The sequence below is a fragment of the Parasteatoda tepidariorum genome, chromosome 2, assembly GCF_043381705.1.
Source record: "Parasteatoda tepidariorum isolate YZ-2023 chromosome 2, CAS_Ptep_4.0, whole genome shotgun sequence".
Taxonomy (NCBI): domain Eukaryota; kingdom Metazoa; phylum Arthropoda; class Arachnida; order Araneae; family Theridiidae; genus Parasteatoda; species Parasteatoda tepidariorum.
In genome coordinates, this window is record NC_092205.1 from 47,355,819 (window position 1) to 47,382,251 (window position 26,433).

A 26,433-nucleotide genomic window follows, 5' to 3' on the forward strand; every position below is an offset into this window, starting at 1 on the left:
TTCTTCTTAAATTCACACAATTCTTTCATTTTTTGTTCTAATGATCGAATTTTCACGTACTATAAACCAATCTCAATGATTCAAGGGTTTATCTTTAAATAGGCTTATTAATTAGGGTTAACGTAATTAACTTATGGAATCATTTTTTTCGACCGATTTGATCTTTTACGATCTATCCTTCTGAGTCTTAGCTTCTAAATCAGGGTTTTCCAACTTACATGTGGCCAGGGGCCGCAATTAAAAACACCAATCAAAATGGCGGGCCGCAGATTTATCAAAATTTTATATAGGGCTCGTTTATGTTTGAAAGAGCATTAAATATTACAGTCAGATTTTTATCAAAGTTTTTTTAATATTAAGAAACAAAATAACAAGCATCACAAATATTGCTTGTTATGTATCATTTTGAATCTTTTCTTAATCAAAGACTTAGTGACAAGAATTTTTTCGACTTATTAGAAATTATAGCAACAACAACAAAAAAATTCTCGAGCTCATGCGATATTCAATTCAAGGAATTTAAATAAAACATGATGTTCATTCCCTCTTTTATGCGTTTTAAAATTTACAAATGTAAATAATTTCGTCCAAAATGAGTGTTTTCAAATAGTTAAATGGGATAATTTCTTCGAGAAAATTTCTGATAAGCACATGCTAAATTATATTCTCAAAATACAAAAAAACTAAACAAAAAAGAGCAACATGCTCGATTATTTTTGTATTTGAATACATATTTTCTTGGGTGCAAAACCTGAGAAATACATTTTTTTTGCACCGTTGGTATATTAAATTTTACAGAAACGAAGAAATTAGGTTAGAAATTAGAATTTGAAAGAAAAGTATTTTAAACCATACAGATTTTTTACAAAAATTGTGCACAAAAAAAAAACGGCAACTAATATATTTCAGTTCGCGGGCCGCCAGTGGGTAACAACTGTTCTAAATACTGCGTTTCCCAACTGTTATTCCGCGGAACCTCAGGGTTCCATTGAAGAGTTAAAAGGGTTCCGAGAGTTGAAACTTTTTTAAATTAGTAACGAATTTTGTAATCATTTAAAAAATATAACTAATAAATATTACTAAATATAACAATATAAATATAACTAAAAATAAAAATATAACTAAAACTCATAACTAAACTATGCCTGGAAATACAGCACCAAAACTGACTTCCGATTTTGATTACCCGATTTAATTTAAGTCTATTAGTGATAAATTTTTTTTTCCTTTCTCGTATTAAATATTTTAAAAACTAACGAAGGGATTGTCTATTTAAAAATATAATTGGTCAGAATTTTTTGTTACAATGATAAATCATGAAAAAAATTTGAATTCAGTCCCAATTTGAACAGTTTAATGACATATAAATATCTTATTTAAGTCAAGTGGATTTTGTTTCATGATAAGAAGTGAATCTTTAAAAATATCCTATAGTGCTTAAAAAATGCTTAAAATTTAAAAAAATCATCATTTTTTTAATATACTAATGAAACTAATTTAATTTGTTGAGAAATTTTTTATAGCATTTACTGAGCTAACTTTCGATTTAGCTACATAGTACGTAAAAGTCACACTTTTTGCCCTTATTTTAAGTTTAATTCCCAGGAGGTTATACAGGGAGTTCACAACAGTTTGCTGGGGTCTGTCCAGACATTTTGCGAAAGGTCCGTTTTTCGTGAAATTGTGAAAAAATTACTCACATTCTTTCAACCAGGGTCCGCTTTTATGAATTTGTGCAAATAGGGTTCGTTATTGCAAAAAAAAAAAAAAAACTTTTTCAAGGAGTTTTTAAATTGTAAAGATATACAAGATTATGCTCCGCACTGTAAAGTTATAATAAAAAAATTTAAATTTTTAAAAATAAACAACAATTCCTGCTTCTAAATTAGAGATGCAACATACAAATATTTGGTATTTAGCCTATACTGCTGAACGCAGAATATTCATTTCGGACGAATAATGGAAGAATCGTCTGCCGAAGACAAAACTTAATTCGTTTACATCCATCTTTCTTGTTTTCTGCCTTGGAAAGAGTTTATTGGATTAACAAAATAATAATGAAGATAAACAAATTTGTGAAGGATCCGATTATAGGAAAAATCATTTTGTGAAGGGTCCGTTTTTAAGTTAAAATATTTTGTGAACGGACCCAAATTTCTTCTAAACAGACCCCTGGTTTGTTAAACTTTTTCTTGGAAAAAATAATTTTAAAAATAATCTTTTATTAAATAATAATTAATTTTGTAAAACGAGCAGATTTCCACACCAATATTTTTAAATGACAAAATACAAAATTTAATTAAAATCGGTCGAATAGTTCTTGAGAAATAAAAATTTGAAATAACGACTATTTCGAATTTTATGGAACTATTCTACCAATTTTGTTCAAATTACTAATTGATGCATAAAAAATGGCGGAAAAGTGGTTATAATCGTCTGCGTTCAGCATGAGTTACAGACGATTCATCGCTTACACCTAAGGATTGTTTGGGGAATTTATCCATTTTTATTTGTTTTGCGAGTACAGTGGAACTCTATAAGAAGAAAATATCTCCGAAACAAAAACCTTATTAGTTTAACCACTTAGGCCTCTTCACTCACGGAAATACATACCCATATCTATATACGTATATAGGTCAACTAAAAAACAAGAGATCCTTTAACCTTTGGCTGGCATAAAGCGTGCTTTGATTGCTATCAACTCTTCGGAACAGTAATTGAGAATGTTTCAACTCCAAATTCTTAAGGAGGTATGAGAGCACGCCAAATACTTTTTACCCTGAATGAAGAAGACTAATGAAAAAAAAAAAAATGTTTTTTAGAACGTTTCTATTTAACTGACGTATAATATTGGCGCCTGTATCGTTGAGAAATTCTGATCGATGTTACCTACTACTTCGCAGATATTTATTCCATTTCATCAACATTGCTGTTTCAGTTGTTTAAATAATAATTGCGCTTACTCCGAGATTATTTTTAAAAAAAAAAGTTCTTTCAGACTGTTAAATAAAATAATCAGATGAGATGATTATATGCAGAAGTGTGTTAAACTCATTTATGACTGATAACGAGAATTAATAGGCAATAATGTATCAGATTTGATTGATAAAATAATGGCGATTAGGAGTAAAAAGAAGGTTTATTCAAATAAGTTCAATATCGGTTTACATTTTATTTCTATTTATAAACTATTATTAGCTTCCTTACATTAGATCATTTTTTAACAATGCACATGTAGTATAATAGATAATTTTACTTCTTAGACTCTATTATGTCTCATAATGTACCAAAAATGAAGATTGAAAAAAGTTTTATTTTATTTAACTAGAGACCAACACTAGATAAACAAATGAAAATTAATTTTTTATTGAAAATAAGTGTAACAATTATGGGTTCTTAATGTGGAGGCTAAAAGAGAACATTTCTGACTGGGGTTTTAAGTATATTAAATTTGAAATTATCTTATTTGCCATGTTCGCTAATATTGTTTTTTACGATCTATGAATTTATAAAACATACATTTATTTGTTATAATTGCGTAATACAGAATGCATATTTCTGAAAATTTCTGTTGGTATTTTTTTAATGCTCGTAAATATAATTTTGTGAAAAAAATATATCCTTAACTACTTATATTTTATGCTAATTGTCTGTAAGTTCGTGTAATAATAAATAAATGAATGCATCAACTTATTGTACAAATGGTATTTTTTTTTAATGTATTTGACTTTAAAATAATTTATTTTAAATTTGTTTTACATTAATTGCTTAGGATTAAAAAAAAAACTTTTAATATATGTAATTACTACTTAAAATTCTTTCTTTTTTTGTCCACATCCACCCCAAAAAAATTAGAACGTGAAAATTCAATTAATATAACAAACACAATGAACCTAAAAGTGAGCGAGATTTGTCTTAATTTAAAATATTTTTTGGCGGTGATTTTTTAAAAAATATTAATAAAATACAATTCTTTTGAAAAACATCAGGCTCAGCAACTGTTCCTAAAAGTAATGTTATTTTTTTTAATTATAATAATATTTTTAATAATAATAATTTTTAACAATAATAATTAATATTTTTTTTTAAAGTTTAGAGCTATAAGAAATGCGTTTTGAACTAATCTATTTAAAATTTTTGCTCTATTTTTCAAAGTTTAATGAAGCATGGTTAAATATTACTTTTTAAAAGCGATAAATCACCTTATTTCTTCAGACAAGATTTGAATTGATTGCTGCGGTAATTCATAGTTAAAGAGTCAAATCTGAGTTATAGCACTAATACTCTCAATTTTTAAACTGTCCAATTTTTAAATCAAACGTACGTTATTTTTTAGAAATCGTCTGCATTCCTTCGATAATTCTATCCTTCCTATTTAGTATGGTAATTTTTAAGTTGCGAAGCGAATTTTCAACAGAAATATTCTTGAATTAACTTAAAAAAACTTTATTTATTCTTTTACGTTAATTTTTAAATTGGCTAATTTCTAAACTCGATGCTATTTATTTTTTTAAAGCAGACAGAATCGTCTGTATTTCTTGATTAATTCACTTCTCACTATTTTGAATAGTAATTCTAAAGTTCTGAAGGATATTCATTAGATTTATACTTGAATTGATTCCAAATGATCTATTTAATGTATTGTGCTAATGCTTAACTTTTTTAAATTGACTAGTTTCTAACTAAACCGGATATAATTTCTTTTTTTAATGCAGAAAGAATCGCCTGATTGCCTTAAGCAGTTGAAATGAAAGTTGAAATGTCAGCATGAAAGTTTAATCGAAATTCTTCGATTAAACTTTCATTCCTATTTTATGTTATGATTGCTTAGCCATTGAAGCGAATTTCCATCAACTTTATTCTTGCATTACTTCCAAATTCCTATTTTATTTATGGTCCTAATGGTCCTTGTATTTTAATGTGACTAGTTACCGAGTCGAGTTTAGTTAATATTTTTTTAAGTAGAAATTATCGCCTGCATTCCTTTGTTGATTCTTTTATTTCTTCTCTCTTTCTACTAAACCGATTGTTTAGTTATCAAACCGAATTTTGGTCCCAAGTTATTCTGGCCTTTTAAAACTATATTTTATTATTATTTTTTTCTTGGACTGGAGCAGAATATGACCTTGAGACGCAAACAGTCCTTGAACGAACTTCAATTCTTTTGATGAAACTGACGGCTTTATACCGTCAATCGAAATCTCTATTTCTTGTTTTACATGATTATTTCGGATGTTATTTATTTTTTTATTTTTTCTTTAATCTACCAAAACATACGTGTTAACATCGTATTTATTTTCCCTCCCCTTAATGACGAGTTGCGAAATCTATTACGAAATCAAATCAGGTGGAGTCAGCATAGACTTTTCTCATAACCTTTGAGGTGTTGGCTATATAATATTGTCATGCGGTTTATGATTTTAATTAACAATTAATGACTATTTATGAGCGGCAATAAAAATAATGACTGTAAGCTGAATATTCACATTTATTGCGATTCTTTGCAGAATGGAACGTATTTGAGAACTAATTTATAAAGATATTCTTGTAAAAAGTTCTGGTTTAATTACACTTCTAGTTCTAGTTAAAGGAATCTAGTTTTTTTTTAGATATATTTAAACAGTTTTAAAATAATGTATTTAAATATTTTTAAATATACCATTTGTGGATAAAATTCATTTGCTGTCATACGATTATGTTTCTCGGGAGCAATTTAAATTTGTCATAAGCTAAGTTTTGCAATTTTCCATCTTTCTTGCCTCTTAAATGAGCAAATCCCTAACCCTTCCTCTATGCTTAAATATTTGTTTTTCAAAATTGTTTTCTAAAATTAATTATTTTTTTGAATATACGGATTTTTTTTCTCGTTATAGCGAATCTTTACTGTTTTCTAATTCGATTGGTACTAAATGCTACATTTAGTTAGATATTTTTTTAGCAATAGATATATCCTCTTTATCTGCGAAAATGAATTAAATCGCTAATTCCCTTTCCATTTTAAACCTATTTTAAAATACATGTTTCGAAACAACTATAGATAGCTTTTCAGAGCTATCCTGAATAGATTTTTATGAAATAAATTTATAATTTAATTCATTATAATTAATAATTTACTTCATTACAATTATAATTTCTTAGCCCTAAATTTATCGTCTTGCAAAATAGAAATTATAAGATTGATAAAATTAGGCTCATAAAAATTAGTTTTTATAGAAATTTATGCATAATATTTTAATATTGGAAATTTAAGACTGTTTTTATTGACTTACACTATTCTTTGTTCGAGAAAGAAAGTGATTTTTTTTTTTTTTTAAAAAAAGAAAAAAAAAATGGCAGCATTTCTTTAGCTTTGCTACATCAGGTTTGATTTACTTGCAATTCAACCACGTTATTTACCTACTTAATATCTAACTATTTATGTACGTTTGTACGTTTACGTACATTTAATTATGTACGTTTACGTAACCTGTACGTTTACGTAGAATGTACGTTTACGTAGAATGTACGTTTACGTAGCCTTTAAAAATGTACGTTTACGTACATTTTTAAAGGCTAAATACGAATTCTATATATAAGTAAGAACCCGTATAAAAGCAATGAAAAATTTAAAATGATATCGATACTAAGTCTTTAAACATAAAAATTTAAAAACCTTTTGCAATAGTAATGTAAAAGCTCAAAAAATTAAATTTAAATTTACGTAATTATATATGAATACAATTTTGATATTTTTTTAATGTTTTGGATAAAAACTGTATTAAATAAAAACTGTATTAAATATAAGCATACAATAAAAATAATAATAAGAAAAAATAATAGTAATTAATAAGAAAAACTATAAAACCAATTGTAATAATTGAAATTAAAATACTAAAATAAATTTATATAATCATTTACATAATTATGTATGAATACAAAGTTGATATTGTTTTAAATGTTTCAGATAAAAACTGTATTAAATATAAACATAAATGTACATAATGTAAAAATAGTAATAATAAGAAAAAATAATAACAATTAATAAGAAAAAAATTGATAACCAATAATTTACATATTTATATTTGAATACAAGTTGAAATCTTTTTAGATGTTTTAGATAAAAACTGTATTAAAGATAAATATTTAATTAAAATACTAAGAATAAAAATAATTATAATTAATAAGAAAAGAATTTATAACGTATTGCAAAATAATATAAAAATTCAAATTAGATTACCAGAAAATTATATATTAATGTACATGATTACATATGAATACAAAGTTTATATTTCTTTAAATCTTTTAGATAAAGACTGTATTTAATACAAACACATAATAAAAACAATAAGAAATAATAATAATAGTACGAAAAAATGACATTTTATTTACAAAATAATGTATGAAAGCAAAATTGATACTCATTTAAATGTTTTAGATGAAAACTGCATTAAATCTAAACATATAATAAAAATGTATTGTTATCTGACTTTAAAAAGAAATGCACATTGAAAAAAATCCGAAAAGAAAACAAAAATGGAATCTAGTATGAAAGGAAGTAATAAATAGAGCAATTTTATCGTCAAACATGATCCGTCTTAATTTAAACTAAGAAAATTTTTTATACACCAGAGACAGAAGAAAGTCAAGATTGAAAAAACATTGTTTTAGAAGAAAAAAAAAAGCAATTTAAGTACTAGAATAATATGCTTCGAACAATGAACCTTAACCCTCTTAACTAAACACACAGTTTGGAAAGCCAATCATAAAACTGAAAAAGTCTGTGTTATTCTATCTCTGGTTTCTAAGTATCAAAAGAAAAAGGATTTTTAAAAAAAAAAAAACGATGGACAATTTTCCATTTTAAATTTTGAGGTCGGTTACATCGTAATGGTATTTTGTTTTCTTTGGTTAAACTTTTTTTTTGGAAGTCTAACCAATCTATTCCGTTCAAACGATTTAGAAAATAGTCGTTAAAAATAAAATACAAGTTTTAATGTATTCTGCGCCAATGGAAGTTTGTACAAGTTATTATATTACTGTTTAATTTTTATAGTTTCATCTTATTCTTTACAGCTATGTCAGTACGAGTTTAATAACTAAGAATAGACTACAATCTTATTAGTTTTATAACAATGATGTCTTGCAATGCTTTTATTAATCAAAAATTAAATTTATTGATTAACTCTAATCATGTAATAAACTTAAATTGTTAGAAATTTCTTGAAAAAAATGGTTAAATAACAATTTATTTAAATGCTATTATACTATATTGAAACTGTTAACTGCAATAAAAGCCGTTTATAAACTGCTTTCACCTAATGAAGCTGCTTTTCCCCTTACAACTGCGCACATATTATAGCTGAGATGGCTAATTTGTGAGTCCCATGATCGACAGAACTGGTGTTCGAGTTTCCAGTGTCCTGCACTTTCAAATGCCCATTGGAGAGTGGTTAATTGGTCAAAAAACCGCATTGATTACCTCTAATTGGTTAAAAAAACGTATAGTTTCGTATTCATGGCTATTGTATGTAAACGGTTTTAAAATCCGTAAAGGTAAAAAATGTTCTTTATCGTAAAGTTTATTGTTAATTGGATGGATAAATTTCTACTGGTTATTTTACCATAATTTTGGAATGAAAATTTTAATAGTGTAAGAGATATAACGTTTAAAAAAATTTTATAATTACGTTTTTTTTATAATTACAATTTATTAATTACATGGAATTCCATTAATATTCCATAATAACTCTCTGTATAGGCAGAAAAAGTAAAGTATAAATCTTTAATCCGAAATTTAAAATGTTGTATACCTTTAATATATAAAAAGAACAACAATACTTTAATAATAGGAGTACTTTTTATTTGTTTTCTAAATTTTGAAAATTAAAATTAGTTTGATGGGAGAAGTCATAATAGTAATCTCAAATAAATAGGCTTTACTTGATATTTAACATAAATGATCATGTTCGTATTTCTTTACTTCCTTTTTAAAAAAAAATTCTAAAAATGCACATTAACGGCGGCATTCTCTTATACTAGATTAAAAAATTTGTCTATTGCATATACATCAAAAAGAAAATACCATTAGCAGGAAATGATGTATAAAGAAACATATACTTTACATAGTTATTGGATACTTTTGTGAAAGCCTTTTTTGTGAAAAATTTACTAAATGTTTCGAGATTTTATGAAAAATCACAAAAATCAATGATCCACCCTGTTTTTCTGTAAAATGTCCTATTTTTGAGGATTATTTTATAATTTTACTACCGTCGTTGAACAGCCGATCCAATTTTGGGTTTACGACTCCCAATGTTCAAATCCGTAGCCTTATAATTTTGAACCCTATACAGAAGACAAGGAAATTCCTGAATCAAATTATAAAAATATAAATGAAAAAATGTAATTAAATTTAAGTATTAATATTTTTAAAATAAAATAGTTTGATAGGGGTTCTTTTCTATGATATGATCCTCTTTCGGATCCAAATTTCTTCTAAAATGACCCCCTGATAGCTATAGAGTTTATGTCCAGTAGTTTAACTAATTCTTTTGCAAATTAGTTTGAAGAATTATTTGTGATTTATTATCATATATTTAAAAATAATGACACATATTTTTCCCGTTTTACAGGTTTGTTTTCTGTTTAAGGCAATATGGCAACTGTTTACAGAAATAGGCAGCTGATGCACTTGTCTGTGATACTCTTTTTCTATTTTGCAAGTAAGTTGTTAGGGTTTATTGCAAACGATAGTTCTCTCACACCTCTTATGTTGAATATCGTGTTTGATAAATCGTCTGCTAGATGTTTTGAATTGGGTATAATATGAAAAAAACACAACTACTTCGATTTAGTAGGAACAACATATGACGCAATGCTAAACGAATGGAATTTAGTTGTTGTTTATTTAGTTATTGTTATTAGTAGTTGTTGTTATTTGTTTTAGTTGTTGTTGTTTATTTAGTTGTATTTAGTTTCAATAACTTTTCTTTATAATGCAATAAAATCTGACGAGCAGCTATTTAAACGATCGAACACTTCGTTTGTTTATTTGTGGCTTGAAGTTTGGCTCGCAGAAAATGCCGTTCATGGGTTAAATTTAGTAGGAACAACACAACCTGTGACGTAGGCTATATTATACCCAATTAAATGTTAAAACTGATCAAAAGTTTTCGATGCTATTTGATTCGTAAAGAATTGAATTATTAAGTGTTAGTCGAAATTTTTGTCAAATTCAAAATAAAATAAAATAAACAAATAAAATTAATACATAAAATATGTATAATAAAAAAGAGAAATTGTGACTTCACAATAATTTGAAAGTTTTTTAAAACCTTTTTTGTTATTCTTAGGCTAATTCATTTTATTGCTACCTTTCATCTTTTTTTTTGTTGGTACTTTTGTTCCTTTTCAATCTTTATATTGAGAATTATTTATAATAACGATTGCCATAGAAACATATAATAAAAAAATATGTTGTGACCTTACAATAAATTGAAGAACTTAGAAATCTTTTTTATATTTATAGACTGATTTATTTTATTGTTATTTTAATGTCCTAAAACGTAACATTCACTTTTAAAAAAGACCTCTTTCTCAGTATTAGTGAGGACTTCATAATAAAATAAATTTAAGCATGAAGTTTTATTTTCCAATATTTTACTCCTATCCGATTATGCCTATCATTTCCAAGTTTATTTAAAGTAAATATTTATTCATTCAGATTTCTTATGAAAGAGCCTATTTTTGTAAAATTAATTCATAGTTTTCTGAATTTGTGAAAATAGGATCTTGTTATTAAATCAGCGTGTGAAAAAGTGAAAAAAAAAGTTTTTTTTATTTTATTTTTATTTTTTTCTTTATTTTTATTTTTTTAAATTTAATTTTTTAGCTGAAATTTTAAATTTTAGAATTAAAGATAAATATTTTTTTAAATAAAAATATACATGTTTTCTGAAAAGGGCTGATTTTAAAAAATGAAAAATATTGATAAATGTCAGGTTTTGTGATAAAATATTTCGTAACAGGCTCTTTTTTATAAAATAATTTGCAAAGAGTTTGTTTTGCTATAAAATATTTTGCGATAGGTCCGTTTTTTACGATGAAAAATTTGTGAAGAGTGCGTAAACAAACTAAAATTTCTCCAGAAATGATCTCCGTTATTCTAATATTATAGCAATCGAATCCTATATCACAAAATTATAAATTAATGGTATCATAATTTATAACAACAATTATTTATCACTTAAATCTTTACTTTGCAGAAAAATTGTGTAAGATTGTTTTATTTTTTTATTAATGAAAAAGTAAAATGTGATTATTTTATTAATGTATGATCATTTTATTAATTTATGATTGTATTATTATTTTAATAATGTGTCATTATTTTATTATATACTAATACTTTAATCATATTTTTTTATATCTAGGTATAGGATGCCTGTTTCCTTATATGACGACACATATGAGAGAATTAGGATTCTCCCTATCCGAAATAGCTTTCATCAATGCGGTATCTGCTTTCTTCAGTTTGATTGGTCCCGTACTCGGAGGTACTTTCGCTGAAAGGCAGAACAGGTACAAGTCAACAACTGTGTTCTTCATTTTCGCCGGAGCTTTGGCTTTCGTCTCATTAGCTTTCATTCCCCGCTACGAAAAATTAAACTACCAACCCCTTGTGGATTTTGATTGTGACGCTGGGCTAAGAGTTGAACGCTGCGTTAACTGGGCGAACTGCGGAGAAGCACTTGAAAGAAGTGACGACGTTACCAAAATAAAACTATCTAACTGCCATTACCAATGTCCGAAAACTGGACATTTCACTTCTGAAAATCCCCTTCTTCTTTGCTTCCGTGGTGATCACGGAAATATGTGCACTGTCTTTGATGAAGACAGCCGTAATAACTCGTTGACCGAGTTTGTAAGTCATTTGCAGTCATGGCCATATGTCGATGTACCAGCAAGTACCAATGATACCGTGAGCATTTCCAATATTTCAAACGAGGAAGATGTTCCGAGAGCTCACGTTGCAATGTGCCACTATTTGCCACTAGCACCCATCAGTTTCAACCGGAAAGAGTACCAAGGCATATCATGCAGACCAAAAGAAGAGGGTTGCACAATTCATTGCAAAGTTTCATTTACTCGAGGTGAGAGTCCAGTCATGCCTCGGCCATGCGAGGAAGCTTATGGTAATCCGTCCACAACTTTCTGGAGTTACTTAATACTTCGAAGTTTAGGTGATATGTGCTTATTAACAGCGATCTGCTTATTGGATGCTGTGACCATTTGGAGTACTGTCGATTATGAAGGCTCATACGGACGGATTCATGCCTGGGCAGCTTTAGGCATTGCAACTTTAGCTCCAATAAGTGGTACAGCTTTGGATTATTACACAGATATGGATGGGAGAGCAGATTTCTCAGTTCCATCCTTAATGTCAGCAGCTTTTGCACTTGTCACCGCAGCGCTCGTCATCATTTTCCCCATTCACAGACACAAGTCGGCTGACTTTCAGCAGTCGGTTCTTCCGCCCAAAATGAAATTCCTCACTGGTGAGATGATCGTATTTTTGATCGTGATTTTGATCCTGGGAATGCAGTGGAGTGTTCTTTTTACTTTCTTGCCATGGCTCACTCAAGATATCGGATGTTCATTCATGCAAATGGGTCTGTCATTCGCGCTCATGTTCGGATTCAGTCTTCCTTTCCTTCTGATATCCAAGAATATGGTGCGGAATATTGGGAAGGCCAACTTGTTGGTTTTTGCATTCCTGTTTTATTTCACGAGGTACGCTGGAATAACGTTTGTTTCTTCTGCGTGGTGGACTCTTCCTTTCGCCTTGATGGGATGTTTCACACTCTGTGTTATGTGGATTGCAGCAGTTGCTTACGGGCAGAAAATCACGCCACCTGGATATAGCCTTGTCATGCAATATCTTTTGAATATGTTGCATTTTGGTTTGGGTAAGTGAATATTTTAGCTATAAAGTTGATTTAATCTTTTAATATAAATATTCTAAAACGAGGGCTTATAAATAGTTTCCATACTGAAAATATATGTTTTTTAGTACTGACACACTAAATTATTTAGTTTTGATACGTATTGAGGACGGTTTTATGCTTGCAAAACACATTAACAGAACTTCAAATTAAAATAGCATTTAATTCAATTCGACCCAATATTAATAATTTCATTGTAGCTGAAGCCTTTTAATATTAGCAGAGTCTGTCCAGACATTTTGTGAAGGGTTCGTTTTTGTAAAATTGTGAAAAAATTACTCGTAATTTGTGAATATAAAATATACGTTAAGTCACATTCTTTCAACCAGGGTCCGCTTTTGTGAATTTGTGCAAATAGGGTCCGTTATTGCAAAAAAACTTTTTCAAGGAGTTTTTAAATTGTAAAGACATACAAGATTATGCTCAACACTGTGAAGACAACCTATACTGCTGAACGCTGAATATTCATTTCGGACGAATAAAGGAAGAAGCGTCTGCCGAAGACAAAATTTAGTTCGTTTACATCTGTCTTCTCTCCACCCCCCTTCTTGGGAAGGGTTTATTCGATTAACAAAACTATAATGAAGATAAACAAATTTGTGAAGGGTCCGTTAACGGACCCAAATTTCTTCTAAACAGACCCCTGATTAGTTTCAATTTTTGAAGCATTAAAAATTTACAATAATATTCAACAGTAATTGTTTGAATTGTTCAAAATACATACCTAAATTCGAAATTTTCAATTGCTTTTGACTAATTAGTAACATTCAACAAGGAATTTTATTACGTAAAAAACCTTGTGATAGTTCTAGAAAAATTGTTTCACAGTAATTGAAATACTAAACACAAAGGGGAAAAAAGACATTATATTGTTTAAAGAATTAATTAAAAAAGAAAATTCAGTCGATACGCTTTGTTTGTTATAAAAGTTTTTATCAAATGTCGTTAATTATACTAAACCAGGTGAATTATTGCTTTTTTTTTTTACCTAATTGGTTCATCCCGAAGTTGATTTTCAGAAATTCTTCAAAATGTAAGTTAGCATGTTTAACCTCTAAACTTTTTAATTTATCATTCTCAAACTTAATATTTATTTAATTAGTTAAAAAAAAATTAATTAGATTAGCGTAAAAAATTCCATTCAGTCTGAGCTTTACATTTTATCTGATATTTTGTGCTTTTACATAACTTTAAAGATTAATAAGCTAACAGGACAAACATTCATCCTCTCTGTTTGTACAATTAGCAGGTGATTATATTAGACATTGATATTTCTGTTTAAAATTCAAAATGTCATATGGTTTTTAGGTCGCGGTCTTGGTAGTTTAGCTGGTGGAGCGTTGATATCTAGCTATACACAAAGAGTGGTATTTCTTGGAATTGGTGTATTTTCAGCTATAATCGCATTCTTTTATCTGACAGTCTATCACATAGGATTGAGAAAAAGGACAGGTTCTTATCCAGGTATTTACTTATTTGATAATTTTTCTGCGTTGATTTTTTCATCATGTAGCAATTAAAAAAGTTTTTCTTTAAAATTTTCTAAGAAAAAACCGCCTGATACTAAGACTTTTCTACATTGGTGTAAGAAATTAAGAGAATATGCAGACTTTTGGTCGATTATCTCTAGAACTACTGGACCGATTTTAATGAAATTTGATATGTACATATATTGATACAATACAAAACAAATAACCATTCAACAATTGTGATACACACTCATGATCGTTCGTAACCATATATGGCAGTACTTTTACTTTCGTTACTTGTACCGCCGGTACAAGTAGAAAGTACGTACTTTTACTTGTACTTCGTTGCTTTTTAAATTTAGTACTTTTACTTGTACTTTCGTTACTTTTTCAGAGAAAAAGTATAAGTATTTGTAACGGAAATATCGAATGAAATCGTTACTTTTTTCTAAAACTCGGTAAGCTTTCTAAAAAAAAATTAAATTAAAAAAACTGCTTATGTTTTTTTAATTTATAAAATTAATGAGCAATATATATGCATTCATAGCTAACTTCGTGTTTAAATACCTTCTGTTTCAACTTATACTGCACATTCAATTATTTTTTACTAGCTCAAAGATCACAAAGCTGTCTGAAACCCCGTGTTTGCTTTGTTTATGTTTGTGCTTTTAAAACGCGTTTCTAAAGAGTAAAACAATTTTAAATCAATGGTAATTTAAATAAATAAAAATAATAAACCAAAAATTAAAATCAATAGATAAAATTTCTTTTTCGTGCAAATCCATAAAAAGTTTGATATTAAAATTATATTTGATTTTAAAATTATATTATACGATTATATTATAAAATTATATTATAATATTCTTCCGAATTCAAAAATAAATTGATATCCATAACTTTCAAAATTAAAAATAATTAAATAAATAACAACAATTTTGCAAAAACATTAAAGAACATAAGAATATTATTCAATAAAATTTTAGATTACTTTGAATTTTCGATTTTCTAGAAATGTACTTTTAAATCGTTACTTTTTTTGTTTAGTACTTGTACTTTTACTTGTATTTTTTACTCGTTACTTTTTAAAATGAGAACTTTTTACTTTTTACTCGTTACTTTTTAAAAGTAACGTTGCCATATATGTTCGTAACACTCGTTGGAGTAGGAAAGTATGAAATTGTCACAGGACAATTGCCACATGATGACTGCCTTATTTCAAGTATAAAATCACGCTGTAAGGCCTTTATATTTGTAAGAGGGGACAATACCCCATATTTACCCATTTTGTTTTGTTTTGCTTATTCTGCAACCGCTGTTTCATACCTTCCGACTCCAACGAATGTTACGCACGATCGTGTGTAAATACAATTGTTGAATGGTTATTTGTTTTGTATATTATCAATGGATGTACACATCAAATTTCATTAAAATCGGACCTGTAGTTCTAGAGATAATCGACCAAATCTACAAATTCTGTTAATTTCTTACACCAGGCATCTAAAACCCAGTTTCAAAAGTTTGTAATTTGATCATAGGCTATTATTTTTGTTGAAAAGGTAAAGCAGAAATAAATAAGAAAATGAACAACGCGTTGTTACATTTACAGTAAACTTTAAATGCGATAAGTTACGATTTTATCAGAGATTGCAAATGTAATTATCTATATATGCAATTAATCGTAATCATTTTCTATTGTTATCACAAACTTTTGCCATAGCTATATTTATTTATATTTAAGAAATCAATTTGAAATTAGCAACAATTTTCCGAGTACTGTCTAATATCAGTTACAATATTATTTCTTAACTGATTTATTATGTATATATTCTCTTGGAATAGCAATCAGATGGAAGATTTCTTAGAATTATATGCAAATTAAGCTATAATAAAAGGTACAAAAAAATCCCCATTTGCCAGTTTTCTTGAATTTGATTAATTGGCGGGATGCGTATGTGATATGCTTGTCTTGTTGCCAACGATAACTTTAATCTGCATTTTATTTTAATTTTGTGAGATGGTGGTAGTGTCAATTTGTACTTTTATTGAGATCCCTTGGAAGGGAGCTGCTTTCCTTTCAGCAAAGAAAAATGCAAGGGTTTTCTATGGGTTCTTCTATTCACACTGTAAAACTTAATGACAATAAGATTTGCTTCTAGAGTAAAGCAAGGAGCGTTATTTGACCATGATGTCGAGTCTCGGCCTTCCCTCATAATGAGGACTGAAGGCATCCCTGGTTTCCCTAGAAGTGCTGCTGTAGCACTTTTTTTTTAGACTTCGAACGCTGTCTGCATGACTTTTTACATGCATGTTTGCATCTGCTTTAAATACGCCATTTTTTCTGCTCCTCAGTGCGGACACGATCTTGATTCATGCTCTGCTCTTGTGATTTTAACCTGTAAATTTCAAGGAACTAATAGTATCATTAGGTAATTTTATGCGCATTTGTATTAAATATTAAAAAAATAGTGCTATTCTATACACATTTTTCATATTAAATACGACATATTAATCTTAGATAATTATTGTCTTCAGATTAATAATGTTAAGGAGTAGCTGTTAAGTATTACTCAAAAAATGTTCAACGAAGAAGATTTTGTTCAGCTATTCGGCCGCAGAACGCCATTTCCCTTGTTTGTATCAATTTCACAATAGAATTATCAGAAAGTCAAGTTGGAAGGTACCATTTGCGCGTTCGATAAATCGTTAGATTCTTTAACACCGCTGATTAAATCGAAAAAAATAGCTTGTTACATAAACAAGTAATTATGTCCCCTTCTGGCATGGATGTTTGTATTCTCGTCGAAAATTACTCCCTGCGTCTAACAACGCTAACAGAAGCCTGGTTAAAATTGTATTGTCTTAAGCTAAATGTGAGAGTGTTTTCGATGTTTTTGTCGCTGTTTAAAGTAAGAGTAGGTTAGTTTTACTCGCCCATATTGTAACCATGGTGTAAATTTGCCCAATGCTTGGTTTAAGATTTTTCTTATTCCACCGAGTTATAAGTTTAAAAAGAAATTAATCCGGTGGGGTACATTAATTGCCTGTATAATTAGAATATCGTTCAGCAACGTAGAATATAAAATTGGATAACATAAAAATTTTGTTCTAATGTATCGTTCATCGAAGTTAAAAAATTAAATGGTATTAAATTTTAGCTATTCTTTACTTAATAGGTATACGCCAATGATCGCCGACCATCGCTTGTAATAAATTATTCAAAAATTAAAAATTCTTTTTTTTTCTTATTATTATTTCAATTATTTAATTATTATATTATTTCAATTTCCTTTCAGCAACATTAAATGGATCTTGGTTTCCTTTACGAGAACAATATCCAAATGGAGACGTTAAGGCTCGATCACCCATAGTTGTTGAACAAGAAGATGACATTGATATCGCGCCAAATGGCCGCCAAGTCAACGGCAAATAATCATACATCATTTGAATTATCAAACAGACTTTTGCCACGTGTGTCGTTTATGATGTGTAAACATTCATTTTTGTTTGTTTTGTTATTCATATTTTCTTCGCTTTTGTGACATCTTAATGCTGGTCAGGAAGATGTTATTCATATATTTTTTTTCTGAGTGTGAATGTACATTTTTATTATGAATATATACTCAAAGTTTCGCCATTTTTTTTTTACAATTTGATTATTGTTTCATTAATTAATCTGCATACCATTGTTTACAAATGGAGATTTTTAGATGATATACGCGCAATAGCTCATGTGCTAAGCAATGCTGAATTTCGAATTTTTAGCATCTCGAGGGTTAATAAAACGTTATACCATACAGTCAAAGTTCTGCATATTTTTCGGATAAATGTCTTGTCATGCTTTCACCCTCAAAGTCTTTTTAGAATAGTGAATGAATGATAAAATAAAACTTGAATGCATATACGAATTATATTTATGTTCACTTATATTTTCCTTCATACTAATCAATATATCCTAATTTAGTATAGTTCAACTTTAAGAAACAAAATAAAAAAATTGATTGAAATGTTACACGTTAAAAAACTAATAGAAAATTTGTGGCAACAATTACAACAAATAATTTTTAAAAAATTGTTTAAATTACTATAAATATACAAAAATAATGTTTATTTATATAATGTTCTATACAAAATCCATTTTAAACAAGCAAGCTTTCAAAACAAAGTTTTTTAATTAATTTTTTAGAAACATAAATTCAATATATTTTTAGCATATTCAGACTGCAGATTTAAAAATTGTGGTGTATGTCTGAAATGCCATTTGAAATTCAAGTTAAGTGCATTTCTAAAAATTATCATTAAAGTGTTTAGTTATAGTTATTTTAAATTAGCTTTTTATTTTTGCTTTGAATAATGAGATTTTTGTTACTTTAACTCACCTCAGAATTTGTTTAAAGGTTAATTATTTTAAAGTGGTTGGATAATATTCTGATTGAAATTTGTAGTCTCTGAACAATGTTTTTTTATTACTTATCCACATAGCTTGTTTTCTGTTGATATATTTTTTGTATGATAGATTTGATGAATGTAGAAAATGTTTGGAAATAAAATCTTGTAAAGATAGAAAAACTTTTTTTATTCCCAATAATTGAACTGCAAACAACGAGTTATTCAGGATTCATATTGTTGTTAAGTGTTTTATATGTCTGAATGATTTTTAAATAATAATTTTTTAATTCAGTTTATTTCGATTATCTAGATTGGGTAAAAATTATTTTAAAATTTTTTTACCCAACATTAATCCTTAAAAACAGGGCTCGAAAAAACTCAGAAATTTTACCCGTCCCCGAGGACGGCTTGTCCAACAATGCACCCGTCCTCCGTTGAAACTGCTGGACTCGAGGACGGGCCTGCTTAAAAATAAGAAAGTTTTGCAATACAGTACAAAGCTCCGTACAGACTTAAGTTAGCTGTAAATATATAGTTTCCACTCACTTTTTAACAATCAAAATAAACAAAGCTCTTTTCCTTTTTCAATTTATTTATTTTACTTTTGAGATCTGTTACAAAATCTTATGTATAAAAAAATAATATGTAACTAATAGATTTTTCCGGATAGTTGAACTAAAAGTTAAACGTATAGAAAAATCTATTTTCCATACCTGCCGATTTCCAGACGATTCCAGTTACGGATCCTCCTACTATATTACCCATCCAGTTTTAAAAATGAGGTAATAAACAGTCAAAGACTAGTTTTCTGTGAGAATGCAAAAACTCCTTTTTCTTCCCTGCATATACAAAATAACTAACATTTGACATTATTTTTGTTTAAATAACTTTTTTTCATTTATCATACTATTTATAGCAGTAATCTTAATAGGGTAAAGAAATTACAAGTATCAGGAAGCAGTCATTCTATTGCTAAAACTACAAACAAACATATAATAAATGAAGCAGAGAATATGTAAGTAAAATTATGTTATACAATATGTTAAATATATTCTAAGCCAGAATTAAGTTAACATAATTTTAAATTTCAAAACTAATGTTTACGGGTAACATAGCAGAACGTATGTTAGCAGAACATAGCAGAACGTATTCTAGAAGTTTAAATGTCACGTGTCTCTTAAGTCTTTTCTTTTAATAGATGGATAAACTTTTTTAAAAATCTACTTAGTCAAAATGTCTTATGGACAGAAGAAAGAAGCAAATATAGAATAACGATTCAAAAGGCTTAGATATTATGGTGATATGCCACATATTGAAATCGTTCAGGAGAATGAATTTGGTGACAATCATCACCGCTTCATGCGCATCGTGCTGCCATCTAATGGAGACACCGGAAACTTGAATTTATACGTATCTGGAATCAATACTAAGGAACTGTTAAATGTAAAATTATAGTAATTTCTGTTTCTAGGTTAGTGTTATCAATGGAATTGGCATGATAGTGTCAATCCTTATTATTCTAACTTAATATGCTGTAAAAAAGTTAAATGGTGGTTTCTTCAGTGTTTTAGTAATCAGCAAAGAAAGCAGTGCAATTATTTCGTATGACACCTGTTGGTTGTCACCTCATCTTACACTATTTCTTAATAAGAAATGGGAAGACAGATATCTCACTCCAGCAATGATGGGGTTTAATTAATTAATCTGTCAAGATCTATAATTAATTTAGTTTAAAGTTTGCGTAAAGGAGCATATTGCCAAATGCTTTTATTATATTTTATCATTATCTATGATGATCAAAATTTAGAAATTACTTACGCAATATTTTTTAAAAAACAACTGTGAAATGTTATTCCGTATTAATAGTTTGAAAATCGCCTTGTCTTGCAATAATCTCTGGTACATCACCAATTTCTTTAACATCGATGGCTGGAAAATTTCGCACTATTTGGGAAACATTCGATTTTGTCACTATTGTTTGTAAATTAGGAATTTTAGTAGGACATTTTTATTCTTTTGTATACATTACATTTACTGTGTTTTAAGCTACAGTTGAATTTCTATTGCGTATTTTATTATTCGAGCATTTTACTGCCATGAAAACACAAGATGCATAGATAAACACCGTGAAATTTTTTGCTCTTCTGTGACTAATTTGTAACAGTAAATTTAAAGAATTATTTTGTGTTTTTCTCTTTAGAACATAAATACGGATATAAATTAAAAGAATATGATATTCAAATGGATGGAACAGAATAAAACCAGTCTGCAGCACTATAACTCTTTACAAATTTGCTAACTAATTCATGGATTCTTAAGAAAATAAATCAATCGCCTTATTTTATATCCCACTTAATTAAAGTATGCATATGTAAACACCGCTCTTAATATGTATTTTTAGAATCCTTGTAATAACTGTAGAAAAAAGTCACAAGTTAGTGCTAGCTTAGTTTAAGCTAGCATTAACGAAGCACATTATCGAAATCTAACGAATCAATAAAATCTACCGATGAAGACAAGTCATCAAAACCAGTTTGATTGCTGGACGATATAAGAAAGAGTTAAAATGCGAACATTAGAAATATCTTTAAATTAGCAATGCCATATTTAATCAATCATATTTAATCATAATTTGTCATATTTAAGCAATCAAACAAATGGTTTTTCTTTCTACATTTCTCAATCGAGAATATGCAGCATTTTTGGCTTTTTAATATTAATTTGCATACCTTTATGAATATTTTTTCTTGCTTCAATTATATTATACATCTAAGAGGGGGTGATAAAGAAACACCCTGTATATATAAATATTTAAAAAAAATGCAGAAGAAGAAAATGAAATTATTTGTCATCGGATCGGAGCCTGAAAGAAAAAAAAATCGCATGATTAATTTCGCTAGTTTCCTTTTTTAGGTGCTTTTTTAATAAATATTTATCAATTCACCGTTAATTAATAAGAAATTCGCGGTTAGATAATTCTTAAGGGAATTACTTTTCATTTGATTCGCTATTTTTTTAAAAATGTACTGACGCTGAAAATTGCATTTTAATTTTTATCAATAAAAGAAAAAAATTAGTTTTAAGTAAATAAAAAAAAAAAAAAAGAGGAAATTTTCTTTGATCAAGCTTCAAAAGAATATACCATCATAAGGACATGCTTTAATTAATAACTTATGAAATATTATTACTTGAAAAAAATGAAAAGTGTTTCATTGAAAAAACTTGAAAAATTACCAATTTACGAATTTTTTTTTTTAAACATTACTTGTTTTTAGGGTGGAGGTTGATTAAACCACCATATTACGCTTTCCTGCCCCTGACTACGTAAAAGGCGTGATATTATATATTTTGAATCTATTAACAGTATTTTATAATGTCCTCAACCAAGGAATACGTAATTTTATTTCCTTTTAATATTTGGGTTATAAGTTTCACCTTTCACATCAGAAATGTTTTCACCAATGGAAACTTTTCTTGGTGCTGCCATCTATAAAATGTTTTTACTACTAAATGTTACAGGTCTTACGACTTTTTAAATTTTCTCAAAGTAAAATTATGGAATTACTAAAAATGTCTTTTTAACTAAAAGAAAACAATTATTATTAATTAAAAATAATGTGAGAATTCTATTTAAACTTAAATACAATATTCGTAGAATTTTTATACTAGTATCAATATACAATAATAGAGGGCAGCATTAGAGCTGAAATTTAGTAATATCGTTCGATGATATGATAATTTAAGCCGTTTGGGATGCGATTTTCGCTTCTTATCCAGCTTATGTTTTCTATGAATGTCATTTTAGAAAATGGCTCCATGCATTTTAGGAAGGATCTGGCAATTTTCCGAAAATTTAATGATGAATATTGTTAAAAATAACTACAAACAATTACAGGAACACTTAAGAAATTTATATTTCAAATTTGCAACATCCTATTTCGTAAATATTTTAGAAAAAAAAAATTTACTATGCATTATAGAAGATGCAGATTTTTAAATGCAAATCTTAAAAGTGATTAAAAATAATGAAACGAATGGACACTTTGGAAATTAATTTCAAAAATTTGTAGAGCGGAATCTATGTTTTTAGAGCATAAGCGATTTCTACAGAAGTCATTTTTTTTAAGAAATTTATCTGAAAATATTTTCCAAAACTTCTAAACTAATATAATTTAAAAAAAAAAAGAAACATATAATAATGAAAAGAGAAACTGTAGAAATCGATTTGATTTCGCAAATTTCCTAATTACCTGCGTTTCCTTTATTATGTTTTCAGGACATAAGAGTTTTCTGCGCATTTCATTTTTGAAATTTCAGATGGAATATAAAGCTTAGCAGCTAATTTTTTCCGAAAATTCAAATTGATTATAAATTTTTTTTTAATGACTAAAACCATGAAATGAAGATTTTAGAAGTTAATTTCTTAAATTTGCACCTTTAACAGTAAGTTCTTAGGACAAAAATACGGGCTAGTTGCGTCTAAAAATTCAATACGAAGGTAAATTTCTCCCAATTCTAGATTCTGGAGTTCCCTTGTCTTCTGGATTAGGTTGGGTCAGCAAAAATGGAATGGTCAAAATTCAATGGCAAAATGGAATGGTCAATGGAAAAATCGTCAAAATTAGGTCAGCTGTCCAACGACAGTTTTAAAAATATTAAACAGTAACTGAAAACGATAAAATGGAAACTTTTCAGAAACTAATTTCTCAAATTTGCATATCAGATCTTATGCTTAGATGGGTTTTTTTTTAATTTTTTTTTTTATTTTTTTTTACGCTTGTTACTTTTTAAAATGGTAACATGCAGTATACAATGGAGCTGAAATTTTTTGAAAATTCAATTTTACTGTTGAACTTTTAAGAAGGGACTAAAAACGATGATATGCACATTTTATAAATTTAGTTTCTAAATTTGAACGGCGCAATCTATGTTTTTAGAACATAATTTTTTTTAAAAATTATACCAAGCCACTTGAAGTTGAACTACAAATCTTTCCAGAAATTTAATCTACTTTAATTTTTCTGAAAAGAGATTACGAAGAGAGAGATGAAAAAAGAAAATTTAGGAATCAATTACTCAAATTTTCTCATCGAAAACAGTTTTTAGCTCATATATATTTTTCATCCGTATCATTTTTTAAAATAAAACATAGCTATATCGAGTTAAAAAGTAAATTTTTTTTCCTCAAATTCAATTTCAATGCTGAATTTTTTAAAAAGTGACTAAGAAACTTGTGATATGGACACTTAAGAAATTAATTTCCCAAATTTATTTCTTTGTCCCCATGATTTTAGGACATAAATGTTTCCTAAGCGTGTCATTCATTAAAATTTTTCTATTATGGAGTAAAGATTAAATTTTTTTTAAATACTACTTGAATCAAATGTTGAGTTTTTTCTCTTTTTTTCAGCATTAAAAAACAATGGTATGGTCATTTTAGAAATTTTTTTCCATACTTGTGGCGTGTAAGCAATTTTTAGAATAAAAGTGGTACGCGGGTCATTTTCTAAAATTGTACCATGATTTCCGGTAGTGAGCTGTAAGTCTTTTTTTTTTTTTTTTGAAAAATTGAATTTAAATACCAATTTTTTTAAAAGTGGTTAAAAACGGAAAAATGGAAATTTTATAAATTAATAATAAAAATTTGTATCATGACACCTGTGTTTTTAGGATCTAAATGGTTTTTATGCTTATCACTCAATAAATTTCCCATATTTGTGACATGTTTTTAGGACTCAAAAAATTTCTATGAGTGCCTATTTTTAATGTGGATTTGAATGATAATTCATTAATAATCATAATTTGAATGATAATTTATTAAATGTTACTAAAATGATGAAATGGACATTTTAGAAATTAATTTCCCAAATTTCCATACAGAAGCGTTTGTTTTTAGGACATAAATGTTTCCTTTGCGAATTATTCTTTAAAATCAAACGATACATTTTGGAGTAGAATTGCTAACTTTTCTAAAAATTTAAATCCCATTTTTTTCTTCTTTTCTTTCATTGAAGTGGCTAAAAACTGTTAAATGAATGCTTCAGAAAATAATGTACTTATTTTGCACCATAAAAACAATTTTCTCAGAGCATAATTATGTTTTTTTTTGCGATTGTGATTTTTTAAAATGGTATCATACACTCTGGAGTTAACCTTCCAGTTTATTCGAAAATTCAGGTTCAATTTTCTTAAAGGTGCCTAAAAACGACGGAACGGACTTTTTAGGAATTAATTCTGAATATTTGCTCCACGAAATCTATATTTTAAAGAAATAAACTATATTTTCTTCGCGTGTTAATTTTTAAAACGATACGATATTCTTTCCAAAAGGTTTATAAATATTTCCAAAGCTTCGAGTGGAGTGTTGAAAGTGATAACAAAGAAATGGACAACTCAGAAATTAATTATTAATTTTGCAAATTTGAACCTTAGCCCTTATTTTAAAGGCACACTTTTTTCTTTACGCGTGTTTTTTTTTTCAAAATGGCCTCATGTCCTGCGAAGCTAACCAACAGTTTTTTTTTTAAAATTTAAATTGAATTTTCTTATGTTAAATTTTTTATAGTGACTAAAAATGATTATGTGGATATTTTAAAAATTACTTCTTAAATTTTCTTCACAATTTAAGATTTAAAAGATTTTTCACAGCTGCCAAACATGCATGGAGCTATATATTTGGCGAAACTTTCGACAATTTGAATGTTGATTTTAAAAAAAAAGTGACTATGAAATGGCAATTTGGAATCTAATTTTCCAAATTTGTACGTTCTTTTAGAACATAAAATTTTTTCTACGCATGTTATTTTTTGAAATATACAATGCATTATGGAGAACAGATGCAAACTGTTTTCAAAATTCGCATCTTAAAAGTCTCAAAAAATGATGTATTGGACACTTTAGAAAATATTTCGCTAATTTGCAGTTCAAGAACCAATGTTTGGACATAAATGTTTTCTACGTATGTCATATTTTAAAAGGATACCGTGAACTCTGATGGAGAGCTGAATGTTTTTCTGAAAATCCGGTTTATCACAATGCAACGTACGGTTGGGCAGTAAATTTATCTAAAAGTTGAAATTACACATTTGTTACACATTTTTAAAGTATTAAAAACGAAGAAATTAACACTTGAGAAATTAAGTTCCTAAATTTTGTTCTTTGAACCCTATGTATATTCTAGGACATATAGGTTTTCTGCGTGTATCATTTTTATAGTGACAACAGACACAATTGAGTAGAGAGGCAAATTTTTCCCCAAATTTGAATCGAATATTTATTTTTTTAAAGCTGATAAAAACGTTTAAATGGACACTAAATAAATTTATTTCGCTAATTTACAATCCAGAACCTATGTTTCTAGTAGATGAATGTTTTTTTTTTACTCGTGTCATTTTTTAAAATGTTATCCTGCATTTCATAGTTGAAGAGCAAGCTTTTCCGAATAAGTTTTAATTATTTATTTACTTTTTATGTATATATAATTTTAGATCTCAGAAACTATTTACACAATTCCTCTCGAACTTATGATTTTTTAGGTCAAACTGCATAGTTCGAGTGTTTAATAATTTTTTTTATACCTTAGAATAGGAGGATAATTT

At 27.8% G+C, this 26,433-nt stretch overlaps 1 protein-coding gene across 1 annotated transcript in view; it reads left to right on the plus strand.

Annotated features, from left to right (window-relative positions):
* LOC107446892 (major facilitator superfamily domain-containing protein 6-A) overlaps positions 1-19,015 on the plus strand; it is a 44,286-nt gene extending 25,271 nt beyond the window's left edge. Inside the window, exons 2-5 of the mRNA XM_016061672.3 lie at positions 9,612-9,701; positions 11,409-12,944; positions 14,289-14,444; positions 17,743-19,015. Of these exons, the coding sequence (XP_015917158.1) occupies positions 9,635-9,701; positions 11,409-12,944; positions 14,289-14,444; positions 17,743-17,879 (1,896 nt within the window). The 5' untranslated portion in view covers positions 9,612-9,634 and the 3' untranslated portion in view covers positions 17,880-19,015. The remainder of the gene's footprint in view (positions 1-9,611; positions 9,702-11,408; positions 12,945-14,288; positions 14,445-17,742) is intronic.
* Positions 19,016-26,433: the final 7,418 nt, after the last annotated feature.